We start from the raw sequence: 14,966 nt of genomic DNA on the forward strand, positions 1-14,966 counted from the left end.
AAAAGAAAACGGTGTTGAATTCTATGTTCTCATGCATATTTCTATTGATCCTATTCAGGCTTGTTGAAGAGGTGATCGGGGCTTACTCTCATGCCTGAGAGAAAAGGATTGCAATCTTAAAGCTTTTTCTCTTACATGTCCATCTACCTCATGAGCACTTGATGGCCCCCATTTCAATCCGAAAACATTCACACTGGATCTTCTTTGGGACAGGGACTTGGCAACTAGTGTAAACCCAAAATTCATCTGGTCCAAACAACCAAAGCCAGTTTTTAAGGTGCATATACACGTTAGAATTAATGCAATTTGACTCTGCGTTAACTGTCATGGCTCAATGCTATGGAAACACGGGAGTCATAGGTTGGTGAAGCAGAGAAGGCTGCCAAAGAATGCTGATTTTTCTTTTTCAGCAGTCCAGAGAGTCCCAGGACAAAAAAGTGGTCCTCAAAGCTACCACAAGTCAATGATAAAACTACAACTCCTAGAATACCATGCTATTGGGCCACAGTACTAAAAATTATGTCCAACTGCATTGATTCTACAGTCTAGATGAACTTTTAGAAATTGATTTTTTTCTTAGCCTTGACTGATTTGCAAGACTTATTGGTATGTCATGCATTGGAAAATGCTGGGAAACTGGGCTGTGGCACAGCTGGTTAATAGCCAGCTACAATAAATCACTACTGACCGAGAGGTCATGAGTTTGAAGCCAGCCTGGGTTGGAGTAAGCTCCCAACCATTTATAGTCTAGCTTGCTGTTGACCTACGAAGCCCAAAAGACAGTTGCATCTACCAAGTAGGAAATTTAAGTACCACTTTATGCGGGGAGTCTAATTTAACTAATTTACAACACCATAAAACCTTCCAGCAGCATGCAGAAGAATGAGGAAGTACTCCATCAAGGACTCAATGTCACAAGTGAACAGTGAAGCACAGCTCCCCCTGTGGCCGGAATTGAGCATACCCTCATGAAGCCAGAAGCTGGAAAATGTTAAATTGCCTCTGTGTCTGCCTAGATAGGTCATATGTCTAATGGCATTGAATGTTTGCTATGCAAATGTGCACTATGATTTGCCCAAAGTCCCCTTTGGGGTGAGAAGGGCGCAATATAAATGCTGCAAATAAATAAATTAACCTAATTGCCAACTCCAAGATCATGCACTCTAACAGTTTCTGACAGGCATTCTAGAACTTGTTTTTCATAAGATGCTAATCCTTTCATAAGACCATAAGATGCTCAGCCTGAATGTTATAGACCATGTAGCCATGGCCTATAGGTAAAATGTGTTGTTTCTCAAACCAGACATCTTTGCCATATCACACATTCAGAATTTGGAAATGAGTTACTTTGTGAAGGAACCAATGTGGGGATGTGTGTAGTCCCATAATAATGTTTTTTTAGGATCACAGGACAAAAAATGGTGCCTGAAGCCACCACAGTTGTCCATCCATTTAAATAACCAAAACATTAAATAATTATAGAATGATGGAGTTGGAAGGGGCCTCATGGGCTATTGACTCCAATCCCCTGTTCAATACAGTGTCTCCAGCTAAAGCATCCCCAGCAAATCTGCACAGTGTGTTTCTAAAGATGTCAGTTGGTTCCTTTGCTGCCTATTCTTCCTATCAAGAAGTTCCTTCTAATGTTCAACTGAAATCTATTCTTCTTCACTTTAATACCATTAGACCTGGTACCATCATCTGCAGAAGAAGGAAACAGATATGCCACCGGGTTCTTGTATGTCTTCCAGGCTGTATGGCTATGTTCCAGAGGCATTCTCTCCTGACATTTCGCCCACATCTATGGCAGGCATCCTCAGAGGTTGTGAGGCATATTGGAAAAACTAAGCAAGGAAGGTTTTTATATCAGTGGAAGGTCCAGGGTGGCAGAAAGAACTCTTGTCTGTTGGAGGCCAGTGTGAATGTTGCAATTAATCACCTTGATTAGCATTAATGGTCTTGCCAGCTTCATGTCCTGGCTTCTTCCTGCCTGGGGGAATCATGAAAGCCTTCGAAAACAGATTTCCTAACTTCTTACTGTGACACAGGTATTTAAAGAAAATGATCATATTACCCCTTCAGTTTTGTCTTCATTAAGCTGAACATGCCCGGCTCTTTCAGTTTTAACTTATATGTTTCGTTTTCTGTATCTCTTACCATTCTTGCTGCCCCTTTTTGAATCTGCTCTAACTGCCTATATAAGATACTTTTCAAAAATGAGGCACTCAGAACAGAACCCAGTACTCCAGGTGATGCCTGATTTGAGTTATTACTATTAGTGGCAATGCATTAATTTTCCTAATTTCTAGCATTTAATATTGTCAAATTGATTTTCAAAGCTAGCATTCCATGCTCTGGACATGTCCCAATCCTACCTGATCTTTGTTTTGTGGAAAGCTTGTTGCTGGTCTCCAGAGCCAACCCAGCATCTTCAAACACACCTACGTTGTTCCTACCACTGCCCGCGGTACAGCCAATGTCACTCTTTTCTACTGTATCCCAGATCTGGAACGGAGTAGAACCCAATGAAACAGGACTCAGCAAATTTTAAATCAGAAAAACCCTTAACGTCTTGTGTGTCAAACCCCATGGAATTATTTTCCTTACCTTACTCTGACTTATTTTATGCTTTTTGTTCAGAACATAGACAGCTTTGTCCACAGCCACAAGGCCAACCCGAGCATTCGCATCCCCTTCCACTTTGATTTTCATTGCACTTCCTGGCTGATGAATTCGATTGTCAGCTGCAGTTGCTCCTTTCACAACCAGCTGTTTGGGAAAAGAAACAAAAACATGGAAATTGCTTTGTTGACAGAAGTGCTCTTTTCCTGTGATCAGCTTGTCAATAAGTTTCTAAATGGTCTAGAAGTCCCCTGCTCACTTCCTTCTGTCAAAGTTATACAAGGCAACAAAATAGCACAGACAGATCAATTTACAATCCACAATGGGGTGCAGAAGAACTTTCCTAGGAAAGATCAGAGTTTGCCCACGTTTGCTTGGGTGCCTCTAAGACAGTGGTTCTCAACTTGTGGGTCTCCAGATATTTCGGTCTTCCAGAAATCCTAACGGCTGGTAAATTGGTTTAGATTTCTAGTATTTGCAGGCTAAAACACTGGGGATCCACAGGTTGTGAACCACTGCTCTAAAAGAAGGCCTTGTGTTCACATTGAGAAATAATATCAGCAGAAAGGGTGACCTACCGTTCCCATGCAGGTGTCCTTTACATCCACCCAGACAGAGTCAGCCACAAGCTCATTGTTTGCCACTTGGTAGTAAGCCACAATTCGGAAGGAAGGGATGAAATTTGGGGTGATGGGCAGAGACATGGTCACTAGATTCTGCCCAGCAGCTCTGGGTTGCCTCAAAACCTTGAGTATCCTCCCTTTACTCGAGATCTGATGATAAAAAGACGCATTGATTAAGAGCCTTACAAAGCTAAGATAAAGACATTGCCATCACACATACACCTTAAATGAAATAAACATGTTATTCACTTTCTCATGAAGCATTGTGACCTTCAAGAATTTTATTATTTTTGTTTGATCCTCAAAAGGGCCAGACTGAGAAGCATTTTTCTTTCATGTCAGGAGCGACTTTAAAAAATGGAAGTTACTTCTGGTGTGAGAGAATTGGCCGTCAGCAAGGACGTTGCCCAGGGGATGCCCGGATGTTTGATATTTTACCATCCTTGTGGGAGGCTTTTCTCATGTCCCGGCTTGGGAGCTGGAGCTGACAGAGGGAGTTCACCCACTCTCCCCGGATTTGAACCGGCGACCTGTTTGTCAGTAGTCCTGCTGGCACAAGGGTTTAACCCATTGCGCCACTGGGGGCTCCTACTGAGAAGCTGATCTCAACTGATTTTTAAAGAAGACTAAGAAAGATTTTTGGACCCAGCTTTCCCATTTTTTAATCATGTCAGAATGGACTTGATAACATACTGCAAGTTGCTTCTCGTGTGAGAGAATTGGCTGTCTTCAGAGACGTTGCCCAGGGGACACTCGGATGTTACCATCCTGCTAGGAGGCTTCTCTCATATCCCCACAAACTAAAACTGACAGACGGGAGCTCACTCAGTCTTGTGGATTTGAACCACCAACCTTCGGGTCAGCAACCCAACCTTCAGGTCCAGCCGGCCAAGGGTTTAACCCAGGGGTCCCCAAACTTTTTAAACAGGGGGCCAGTTCACGATCCTTCGGACCATTGGAGGGCCGGACTATAGTTGGCCACTGAGCAATAAATAATAATAATAATAATAATAATAATAATAATAATAATAATAATAACAACAATAATAATAAAAAGAGGGTTGGAAAAGACCCTTTGGGCCATTGAGTCGAATCCCCTTCTGCCTTTGTGCACCGAAAGCACAAGCAAAGCACCCCTGATGGATGACCACCCAACCTCAATGTTCATAGTAATAATAATAATAATAATAATAATAATAATAATAATAATAATAATAATAATAATAATAAGATTGAACTTCAAAGACTCTGGAAGAAACCAGTGCAGGTGTTCCCGGTGGTGATCGGCACACTGGGTGCCGTGCCAAAAGATCTCAGCCGGCATTTGGAAACCATAGACATTGACAAAATTACGATTTGCCCACTGCAAAAGGCCACCCTACTGGGATTTGCGCGCATCATCCGAAAATACATCACACAGTCCTAGACACTTGGGAAGTGTTTGACTTGTGATTTTGTGATATGAAATCCAGCATATCTATCTTGCTTGCTGTGTCATAATAAAATAATAATAAAGAGGGTTGGAAGAGACCCCTTGGGACATTTAGTCCAACCCCCTCTGCCTCTGTGCACCAAAAGCACAAGCAAAGCATCCCTGACATATGGCCATCCAGCCTCAATGTTAATAATAATAATAATAATAATAATAATAATAATAATAATAATAATAATAATAATAATACAGTAATAATAATAATGGTTGTAAGAGAAGAAGTGACCCCTTGGGTCATTTAGCCCAACCCCCTTCTGCCCTTGTGTCGTGGGGGCCGGATAAATGGCTTCGATGGGCCGCATCCGGCCCCCGGGCCTTAGTTTGGGGACCCCTGGTTTAACCCACTGCACCACTGCAGCTTTCCCATGTGGACCAGATACATGACGAGAAGTTTTCCCTTCTTCCTTCAAAAACAAATGAAAGTCAATAAACAAATAAGAATGTGGACCATTGCCTTCCATCCTGCCCAGGTCTATATCACTTACTATGACGGTGAAATATCGGACTTGATCCAGCACATTTTGATTTTTGCTTCTAATGTTGAAGTTGACAGGTAAGTTGTCCCCAGCCTTGAGCTCTACAGCTGAAACTGCTAAATGAAGGAAGTTTCCAGATCCACCCTGGGTTTGGTAGGCTGCAGCCACCATGGTCTTGGTTGCCTGGCGTTCATTTGGGAGTCTTGCGTCATTGGTTTTTACCTAGAGTAGGTGAGAAGGAAATGAGTTGGGGGAGGGGGATGATGTCTTAGGAAGGATATTAAGATCTGTAAAGTACCTCCAAGGGGTAAACTGCATCATCAAAATAAAAGAACTGTGTTCTGTTATGCGAACAGCAGTTAAATACAACTTTGGTAGGATGTGATAGTTGTCAGGAAATGCAAGAGATAAGTCAACAGCATCAGAGGATAAAGAAAAATTTCTAGACCTGAAGAGCTCTTTGTAAATGGAAATGCCAAGAAGTGAATTTGGAATATTCTACATCAGGGCTGGGAATATATTTTTTCTTTTTTTTCCCTTCATTTTTTAATTTATTCAAATAGACATACATTTGTGAGTGTTTGCTGCATTCAGTGCAATACTTTCCAGTTATTAATCTTCCATAAATATTTCTCAGGGTTGTTGTATGTCTTTCGGGCTGTGTAGCCATGTTCCAGAAGTATTCTCTCCTGACGTTTCGCCCACATCTATGGCAGACATCCTCAGAGGTTGTGAGGCATGGCGAGACTAGACAAGGAAGGTAAATATATATCTGTGGAGAGTCCAGGGTGTGATGAGAGTCCTTTGTCAGTTGGAAGTCAGCATTAATGTTGCAGTTAATCACCCTAATTAGCATTGGAAAGCTTTGTCTCTTGCTTGGGGGGTATCCTTTGTTCAGAGTCATTAGCCGTCCCTGGGGCTCCTCTGAACAAAAGATGCCCCCCAGGCAAGAGACAAACCTTTCCAATGCTAATTAGGGTGATTAACTGCAACATTAATGCTGACTTCCAACTGACAAAGGACTCTTGTCACACCCTGGACTCTCCACAGATATATATATTTACCTTCCTTGCCTCACAACCTCTGAGGATGCCTGCCATAGATGTGGACAAAACGTCAGGAGGGAATACTTCTGGAACATGGCCACACAGCCCGAAAGACATACAACAACCCTGTGATCCCAGCCATGAAAGCCTTCGACAACACATTTCTCAGATAATGTATTTTCTTTAAGGGGTCACAATCTTCTATTTAAATAGTACATATAAAGGTATCATAGGCTCCAAATTAATATCCATTTTCTCCTTGCCTACAGTCTCACAGGTTCCCCTATGTACATTTTTAGATTGATTTTATATTGAGATGTTGAATCATTGGTTGCCATTCATTAACAAAGTTCTCTAAAGGTTCTCCTCTTAACAGTACAGTTATTTTATCAATTCTCAGCAAATCTGTAATGCATTTTTCCCATTCTTCTAAGGGAAGTATCTCTGAGGTTTTCCAATATCTGGCATATACTATTCAAACTGCAACTGTCATGTAAAACAATTTTTTTCCTAATTTCCTTTCTAGTTCTTCATTGGGCATGTTCAAAAGCTACATTTGTGGTGTCATTTTGAAATTTGTGTTTAACATCTTTTCGAGATATACATGAATCTGTTTCCAGTAGTTGTTTAATTTGTTGCATGACCACCATATGTGGTAAAATGTGCCTTTTTCTTTCCCATACTTCCAACATTTGTCAGTGCACTTGTACATCTTCGCTAATCTCTTTGGAGAGAGATACTATCATGGGTGCATTTTGTGGACATTTTGTTTTAGGTTTTGACATGCCGTGTACTTCATTCTTCTCTTCCATGTCTTTTCCCTTTGGGACATTTGTATCTCTTGGCCTATGTTTTGAGCACATCTATACAAAGAGTTTTTTAGCAAGCCTATTCGATTGTATTCCAGCTCACCAAACAAGGATTCCCATAAGAAGAAAACAGACTGGCTTTAAGGCTGCAAGGCTATTCACTGCTATTCCACCTGACCAACAAATGATTCCCATGAGCCACAGCAACGCGTGGCCAGGCACAGCTAGTATATTATATTATTAGAATAGCACAAGATTAGCATTATTTATTACTTTATTATACTATACCATCATACTATAATATTATTAGTAGTATTACATGTAATATATAATATATAATTAATATTATTATATTGTATTATTAGTAGTATTATATTATATTACATTATAATATAATACTCTTGCTCTTTTTATCATCCCTTCCTCCTTCCTCCCCACCCTTTCTGCCATCTCCTTCTCACAAAGGCATCATCTTCCTTTTGATGAGGAACTGGAATATGTAGATTTTTAGACATATATTGTATGCACATTAGAAGCAGTGAAATGTAGAAAAATCAGACTCTCTCTGTGTTAGATTCTGTGTAAATGTACAAGCTGGCAGGACAGGGAGAAAGGGGGGGGCTGTTATCTATATGTACATTCCATTAGAGAGAGAGCAGACATTTGACAGGTCAAGAGTGGCCTCTTGATGGATCTCTCTTGGTGTCTGTAACTTGCTACAGGCTTTTAGAGTGCTTAGATAGAAAAATGCTGATACATGTATATTTTTGCCCATGTATGTAAGCATGTGAAGTGACGTACTAATGACGAGATGTAAGCAGAAGCATGTTCTTTGTCTGAAAATGTATAAAAGGCAATGTCAACACCTTGATCGGGGCTCTGGTTTGCCTTTGGAAAAGATTCCACTTCCAGAGTCTTCAGCTGAATATAATAAACCAGACTTTTTGGCCTCTCAAAGGATCGCTCTTTGTGTTATCTCTCCTATCATCTATAACACTTTTTTCCAAATTAATGACCTTTTCACAGACAGTTTTGGCGTGAGGGTTAGAGCAAGGGCTGCATGAAATCAAGGCACATGAAAATACAGCCCTAGAACTCTGCTTCTGAGACATAGGCTTTACTCTAAAAGTGTGCCAACAGTTTTGGTTCTGTGCTGAGAAGATAAGACACCCCACCCCCAAATCCACTGTGCTTTGTAACATAATCTCAGAGTGACTTACAGTGATTCTTAGCTCTTGTCTGTCTATAGGTGTGTTCAGGATCAGCTTGGCTGTCCCATCGTTCTGAGTAGTTGCTTCAGCCCGAATGGGATCTGATACCACAGGGACACGGGCAGCTGGGGAACCATCAGGACTGGTGACAAACACCTGTGAAGTAATTCCAAAAAAAATGACTGAATTTGGAGCACAGTGTTCCTCCCAATGTTAAATCTCTGTCCCCAGGATGTTGCCAACACCAGAGACTTTGGGAGAATTCTACTTGTATGTCTCAATCTGAAGACACCACCTAAATGTTTGCAACTGGGCCATGAGATGAAAGGGGAATTCAAACAAAATTACCATCAGTTCATAAGGCATCCCTGGCTTGTAAAACTTTGGGGTTTTAGTGAAGAGGATCTGATAGGGAGATGTCACTATGTTAATGCCGCTTCTCTCAGCCACCACCATGTCGCTCCCTGGAGAAAGGGGGGGGGGGCACAAAATAAAATCCAGGTTGTTAGAAGGGGGAGAAATGTTGAGAGAGTGCATGCAGTATATACAACCACAGTGCATGCCATTTTCAAACCACCTGTCCTCAGGGAACATTTCTGCATGTGCTAGTCCATCAAAAAAGGCCTGTGGATTAAACCAACCAAGAAAAGGTCAGAGAGAATTGACATATCAAATCACAATAATAAGGAATATAGACAGAAAAGACAATGCCATACTTTGCGGTGCTGCAATGGGTTAAACCCTTGTGTTGCTAAACTGCTGACGGGGCAAACTCCCACTGTTAGCCCTAGCTCCTACCAAACTAGCAGTTCAAAAATATGCTAATGTGAGTAGATAGATAGGTACTGCTTCAATGGGAGAGGCATAAAAATGCTCCAAGCAGTCATGCTGGTCAAATGATTAGGAGGTGACAACGCAGTCTCCTCGGCTTGAAAATGAAGAAGAGTACTTCCCCCAGAGCCAGAGATGAACACTGCCTCCAAAGCCGGAAATGAAAAGAGAAGCCTTTGCCTTTATCTGTGTATGTGTGTCTCATTGTATTGTGACAAGGCAATGAATGTTTGCCTGTATCTGTTTACATTGTATTCTGCTCTGAGTCCCCAAGGGGAGAAGGGCGAAATATAAATAAAGTGTTGTTGTTGTTGTTGTTGTTGTTGTTGTTATGTTATTATTATTAAAAATGCAGAATTGAAACTTCAAGTAACCTAGGGTACATCTACACTGTAGAATTAATGCAGCTTGACATTTCTTTAAATACAGATTTCTTGTTGGTGAGGTGCCAACTCTTTGATAGAGAAGGCTAAAGATTTTGTAAAAATACAATTCCCATGATTCCATAGTATTGAGACACAGCCCTTAAAGTGGCATCATTTTTTTTCAGAAATGTCACATCTCTAATCATGTCTGCAGTTTATAGATGCACACTGGAAAATTTGGCAACTGTTTTTATGAGCTGAAAATGTTTTTGTCAAGCACTCTGAGTTAAACAGAGTTATGGAATTACTAGCCTCTGCGATCAGGAAAAATAAGGAAATAGAGGGAATGGGAGTGAACAACAAAATTAAAATTGGCTTATTTGCGGATGATACACTTTTCACAGTTAGGAATCCAGATAGGGCACTAGACCGGATAACCCTACAATTAAAAGAGTTTGGAAAAATAACAGGTCTAACAATTAATTGGAAGAAAACGGAAGTAATGACAATAAACCTGGAGGGAAAGGTCAAAGAGAAAATAATGGATCAATTTAAGGTTAAGATTAGAAGCAAAATTAAGTATTTAGGAGTAACAATACCCACTAATTATTCAGAGTTAAAAACATTAAATTTTGAATAGACTATTTAGGGAAATCCAAGAACTACTACTCAAATATGAAAAAATTTAATCTCTCATGGTTCGGCAGAATTGCCATTTTAAAAATGAAAATATTATCCAAATTTAACTTCCTTTGTAATATGTTACCTATTAAATTAACAGATGTTGATCTTAAAAAATTGCAGAAATTACTGAATGAATTTTGTAATGGAAGAAGAAGATCTAGGCTACCCAGAGGTTTATGGTATATTCCACAGAAATTAGGGGGATTAAGAATACCAGAACTAAAAACCTATTATGAGACACATATAATAAAGGGAGTGTTTAGGCTGCTTTCAGAATCCAAATTAATCTGGTGGGAATTGGAAGGAAAATGTTGGCAAAGAGATTATAGGGAAATGTTTTTCATATCAAAAACTGGCAAAATATGTATGGGGTGTAAAAATAATCTGGCTAAAGATGCTATGGAAACATGGGCTAAGATAAAAAACAAGATATTTCCAGGAGTTTCTCCCCTAACCCCAATAGTCTTACTGGAAAATTTCCCAGAAGACCTGAGAATTAAACTTAAGAATAAAAAATTAGTGGAGGTGGAAACGGCTCTTTCTTGGAAGGAATGGATACAAAATTCGAGGGGTGAGTTTAACAAGCTAGAGCATGAAGGTGCCCTGAATTGGTTTGAGAAGCAACAACTATATAATTGGAAAAAGGACTGGTTAGGTAAAAATCCCAGACGTGGAGAGCTAAATAAATATGAAGAATGGATAAGTAAACTTAAAAAGCAAGAAATATCAGGGGAAAGATTAATTGGGAAAGTATACAATTGATTAATAGGGGAAGAAATAGGGTTGAAGCTGTTAGAAAAGGTCTGGGAAGGAGACCTGGGGCCTCTGATGGACTTCAATTGGAAAAGGGTTTTAAAGTGGAGAGTGGTTAAGAATTTGTCAATAAGATTAAAGAAAAATGTATATAAAGTCATATGGAGATGGTATACCACACCGGTTAAACTACACCAGATGGATAGGAAGCAAAGTAACCTCTGTTGAAGATGTGGCATGCACAAGGGGACGTATTTTCATCTATGGCGGGAATGCCCCCAGTTGAAGAGATTTTGGAACAACATATTTATAGAAATCAGTAACATTATAGGAACAAACATCACTCTGGATGCTAGGTTAGCATTATTAATGGATGCCACAAAGTTGAATTTAGAAATGGAAAAGAAAGAATTGGTGATTATCTTACTCACAGTGGTGAGACTTATAATTGCAAGGAATTGGAAGATTGTAACCAATCTTACACTAGAAGCATGGCATGGGGAGGTATGGAATGTAGCCTTAAATGATAAATTATCAATGGAAATGAGGGTGCTCAGGGGGGAAACTAATAGATCTGATTTTGATTTATACTGGTCAGTTTTTATTAAATATGTTCTAGAAAGTGAAAAAGGAAAACAATACAATCATGTTGGACAGGAATTTTGGATATGACATTTGTTTAATGGTTGGCTTATAAATCTTATGGTAAAGGAAATGATACTTGTTTGGGCCTTGGTGGGGGGGGGGGGTTATGTGTTTGTAAAATGTTCATTGCTTTTGTGTTTTGTTTTACTGAAAGTTGTTAATGTATATAAATAAAAAATAATTATTAAAAAAACTCACAGCAAAAAAACAAAAAAACACCCCTATATATATATAGGGTTGTTGTATGTATTCCGGGCTATATGGCCATGTTCCAGAAGTATTCTCTCCTGATGTTTCGCCTACATCTATGGCAGGCCTTGGAGGTTGTGAGGCATGGAGCAACTAAGTAAGGAAGGTTACTATATATCCGTGGAGAGTCCAGGGTGTGAGAAGAACTCTTTGTCAGTTGGAAGCCAGCGTGAATGTTGCAATTAATCACCTTAATTAGCATTGGAAAGGTTCATCTCCTGCTTGGGGGCATCCTTTGTACAGAGTCATTAGCTGCCCCTGTCTGGAACTCCTCTGTTTTCAGAGTTTTGTTTCTTATTTACTGTTCTGATTTTTCATTTTCATGGTTTCCTCCTTTCTGTTGAAGTTGTGAATTTCAATGGCTTCTCTGTAGTCTGGCATGATAGTTGTTGGAGTGGTCAAGCATTTCTGTATTCTCAAATAAAATACTGTGTCCAGGTTGGTTCATCAAGTGCTCTGCTATGGCTGATTTCTCTGGTTGAGTGAGTCTGCAGTGCCTTTCATGTTCTTTGATTCGTGTTTGGGCGCTGCGTTTGGTGGTCCCTATGTAAACTTGTCCACAGCTGCATGGGATACAGTAGACTCCTGCAGAGGAGAGAGGATCCCTCTTGTCTTTCGCTGACTGTAGCATTTGTTGGATTTTCTTTGTGGGTCTGTAGATGGTTTGTAGATTGTGCTTCTTCATCAGTTTGCCTATGACTCTGAAATTCTAGTTTGCTAATGACTCTGAACAAAGGATGCCCCCATGCAGGAGATGAACCTTTCCAATGCCAATGAAGGTGATTAACTGCAACATTCACGCTGGCTTCCAACTGACAAAAAACTCTTCTCACACCCTGGACTCTCCACAGATATATATTTACCTTCCTTGCTTAGTTGCTCCATGCCTCACAACCTCTGAGGATGCCTGCCATAGATGTAGGCGAAACGTCAGGAGAGAATACTTCTGGAACATGGCCACACAGCCCGGAATACATGCAACAACCCTGTGATCCTGGCCATGAAAGCTTTCGACAACACACACACACATACACACACACACACACACATATATGGAAGAGGCAGTGCCGACAACACAGGATGCTCCCCGTATTGCATAGAGAACAACTGAGGAAAGCTGGGTGGTAACATTTCTCCTGTGGGATGAGGTAAGGGGCAATGAGGGTGATGCAGGGCGACGGGTTCCATACATCCCATGCCAAATTCATCATGACCCATAGCAAATACCCCCACTATCATTCAGCTTAGTGATCTCATCGTGATGAGGTCCTTAGAGATTCCTAGAGAAATGCTCTCTCAGAATGTAAACAAAGCTTTTTGATTCAGATTTTTCCACCTTCATAGGGATGTGGCACCCCTATCCCCAGCTCTGGAGAGCTAACTATACTTGACAAAAGAAATAAGATCAGAAGTTGAACTATTTTTACACAACACTATGTGAAATGCCCAGTATGCCAAATTCCAGGGTTAACTTTATGAGCCACCTGCTAATCCATGTGGCTTTGGAAGTCACACAACTCACCCGATTCTGTCATCACTGTTACGGAGATGTAGAGAGAGTGCCCAACAAGCTCATTCGGGTTGCGAAATCGGGACAGAATCATTGCTTTTGTTAGCACTGCTTCTCCCTCCCCTTCTTGAATCTAGAAAGAAGATAAAGAAAAGAAATCAAAGATGTATATCCTTTTTAAACCCCTCTCATTCTCTCCCCATCGCTCCCAAATATATGGGTCATCTTACTGGAATTCTCCTGAGTGAGTCTGGAATACTCTTTTTCTCATTATCAATTTTCACTCCAAAGACGACAAAGGCTACACCTTCTACTTTCTTCCCATAAAGGTACCTGGAAGAACACAATGAAATAAGACATGCTGGCTCACATCTATTACTTTGACATGGAATGTAGAAACACGTAGTTTGCATTTGACATCATTTGAGGCTGCAGAGGTGAGTGTAGCTAAACATAACTCCAGTCATATTGTCTTTCCAAAGATGTTCCTTCAGATTACTGGGGTTACATTCTGCATTATATCTTGTATCAATTGTACCCTTATATTTCTTGAAATCTTGCAGAAGGAGAAAAAAGCTTTGCCCTTAGTCATAGGACTTCACTACATGGTAATGATGATGATGATGATGATGATGATGATGATAATAATAATAAATTTATTAGCCACCTCGCCCTGAAGCTCGAGGTGGGAAACAACATAATTAAAACAAGAAATAAAACACTATTAAAAGACATACAACAAGATACACAGAGTTATAATACAAGCTAAAATCAACTGAGAAAATGCAGATTCAAATACTACAGGACTATAGTGATTTGTTATGCATTAGGTCAAGGTAATTCAGAATAAGATGAAGTGCAATATTTTATTGTCAGGAAAATATATTGAACTTTATACTTTTACTTCATTGTTACATTTTTCATGTGTTTATAGTTTATCATCTATAATTTACTTTTATTGTTATGTCTTTTAAAGATCATTTTGTTGTGGCTTTACAGGTACATACAAACACTAAATATTTTTGAACAATATATACATACACGTACACACACACTACACCTGCATTACATTAAACACATTATTAAACAAAACATATTTGATTCCAGTATTTTCTTCATTAGTACCTATTAATTATTACAATTGTTCTCCCTATATACATTGAGGATGTGGTTTTCTCCCTGACCTACCTATCTGCTGATAAAATTATGTGAGGAGATGAGACTATTACATGAGGATAATTTACCCTGAAAATACTAAATAGGATGCAAATCATATTCTTCTGAACAGTATGAGGCAATAAGTGTTTTCTGTAGATAAGCAGGTGTCAAAGTAGTTTTCTCATTCTTTCCTATGAGAAAATATACTTTCCTCTTGTGTTTTTTAACTTTGAATTTGTTTTAATGATTTTTAACTTGGATTTTAAAAATACTATTTATATTTAATCCTTTTTTAATGTCCGTATATTTGTATATTTTACATGGTTATTCTGATGCTTTTGTGTTAGGATGTTTTGAGTCCCCTTCATGGGAGATAAAGTGGGTATAAATAAATTTTGGAATTGTTGAAGCCGGGTAAACCACAAGCCATTTCATATCCCGGCTTTCAGTGAGGGCTCTGATCTGTTTTTTGGGAGCCTTACAAATATGGGA

At 39.6% G+C, this 14,966-nt stretch overlaps 1 protein-coding gene across 1 annotated transcript in view; it reads right to left on the bottom strand.

Annotated features, from left to right (window-relative positions):
* Nucleotides 1-14,966, bottom strand: part of c3 (complement C3) — a 79,783-nt gene that overhangs the window by 39,645 nt on the left and 25,172 nt on the right. Inside the window, exons 8-15 of the mRNA XM_003216747.4 lie at nt 13,547-13,649; nt 13,329-13,449; nt 8,628-8,743; nt 8,289-8,435; nt 5,223-5,435; nt 3,201-3,395; nt 2,608-2,769; nt 2,376-2,505 (exon numbers count right to left, since the gene is read on the bottom strand). Of these exons, the coding sequence (XP_003216795.1) occupies nt 2,376-2,505; nt 2,608-2,769; nt 3,201-3,395; nt 5,223-5,435; nt 8,289-8,435; nt 8,628-8,743; nt 13,329-13,449; nt 13,547-13,649 (1,187 nt within the window). The remainder of the gene's footprint in view (nt 1-2,375; nt 2,506-2,607; nt 2,770-3,200; nt 3,396-5,222; nt 5,436-8,288; nt 8,436-8,627; nt 8,744-13,328; nt 13,450-13,546; nt 13,650-14,966) is intronic.

This window comes from Anolis carolinensis, chromosome 2 (assembly GCF_035594765.1).
Source record: "Anolis carolinensis isolate JA03-04 chromosome 2, rAnoCar3.1.pri, whole genome shotgun sequence".
Taxonomy (NCBI): Eukaryota; Metazoa; Chordata; class Lepidosauria; order Squamata; family Dactyloidae; genus Anolis; species Anolis carolinensis.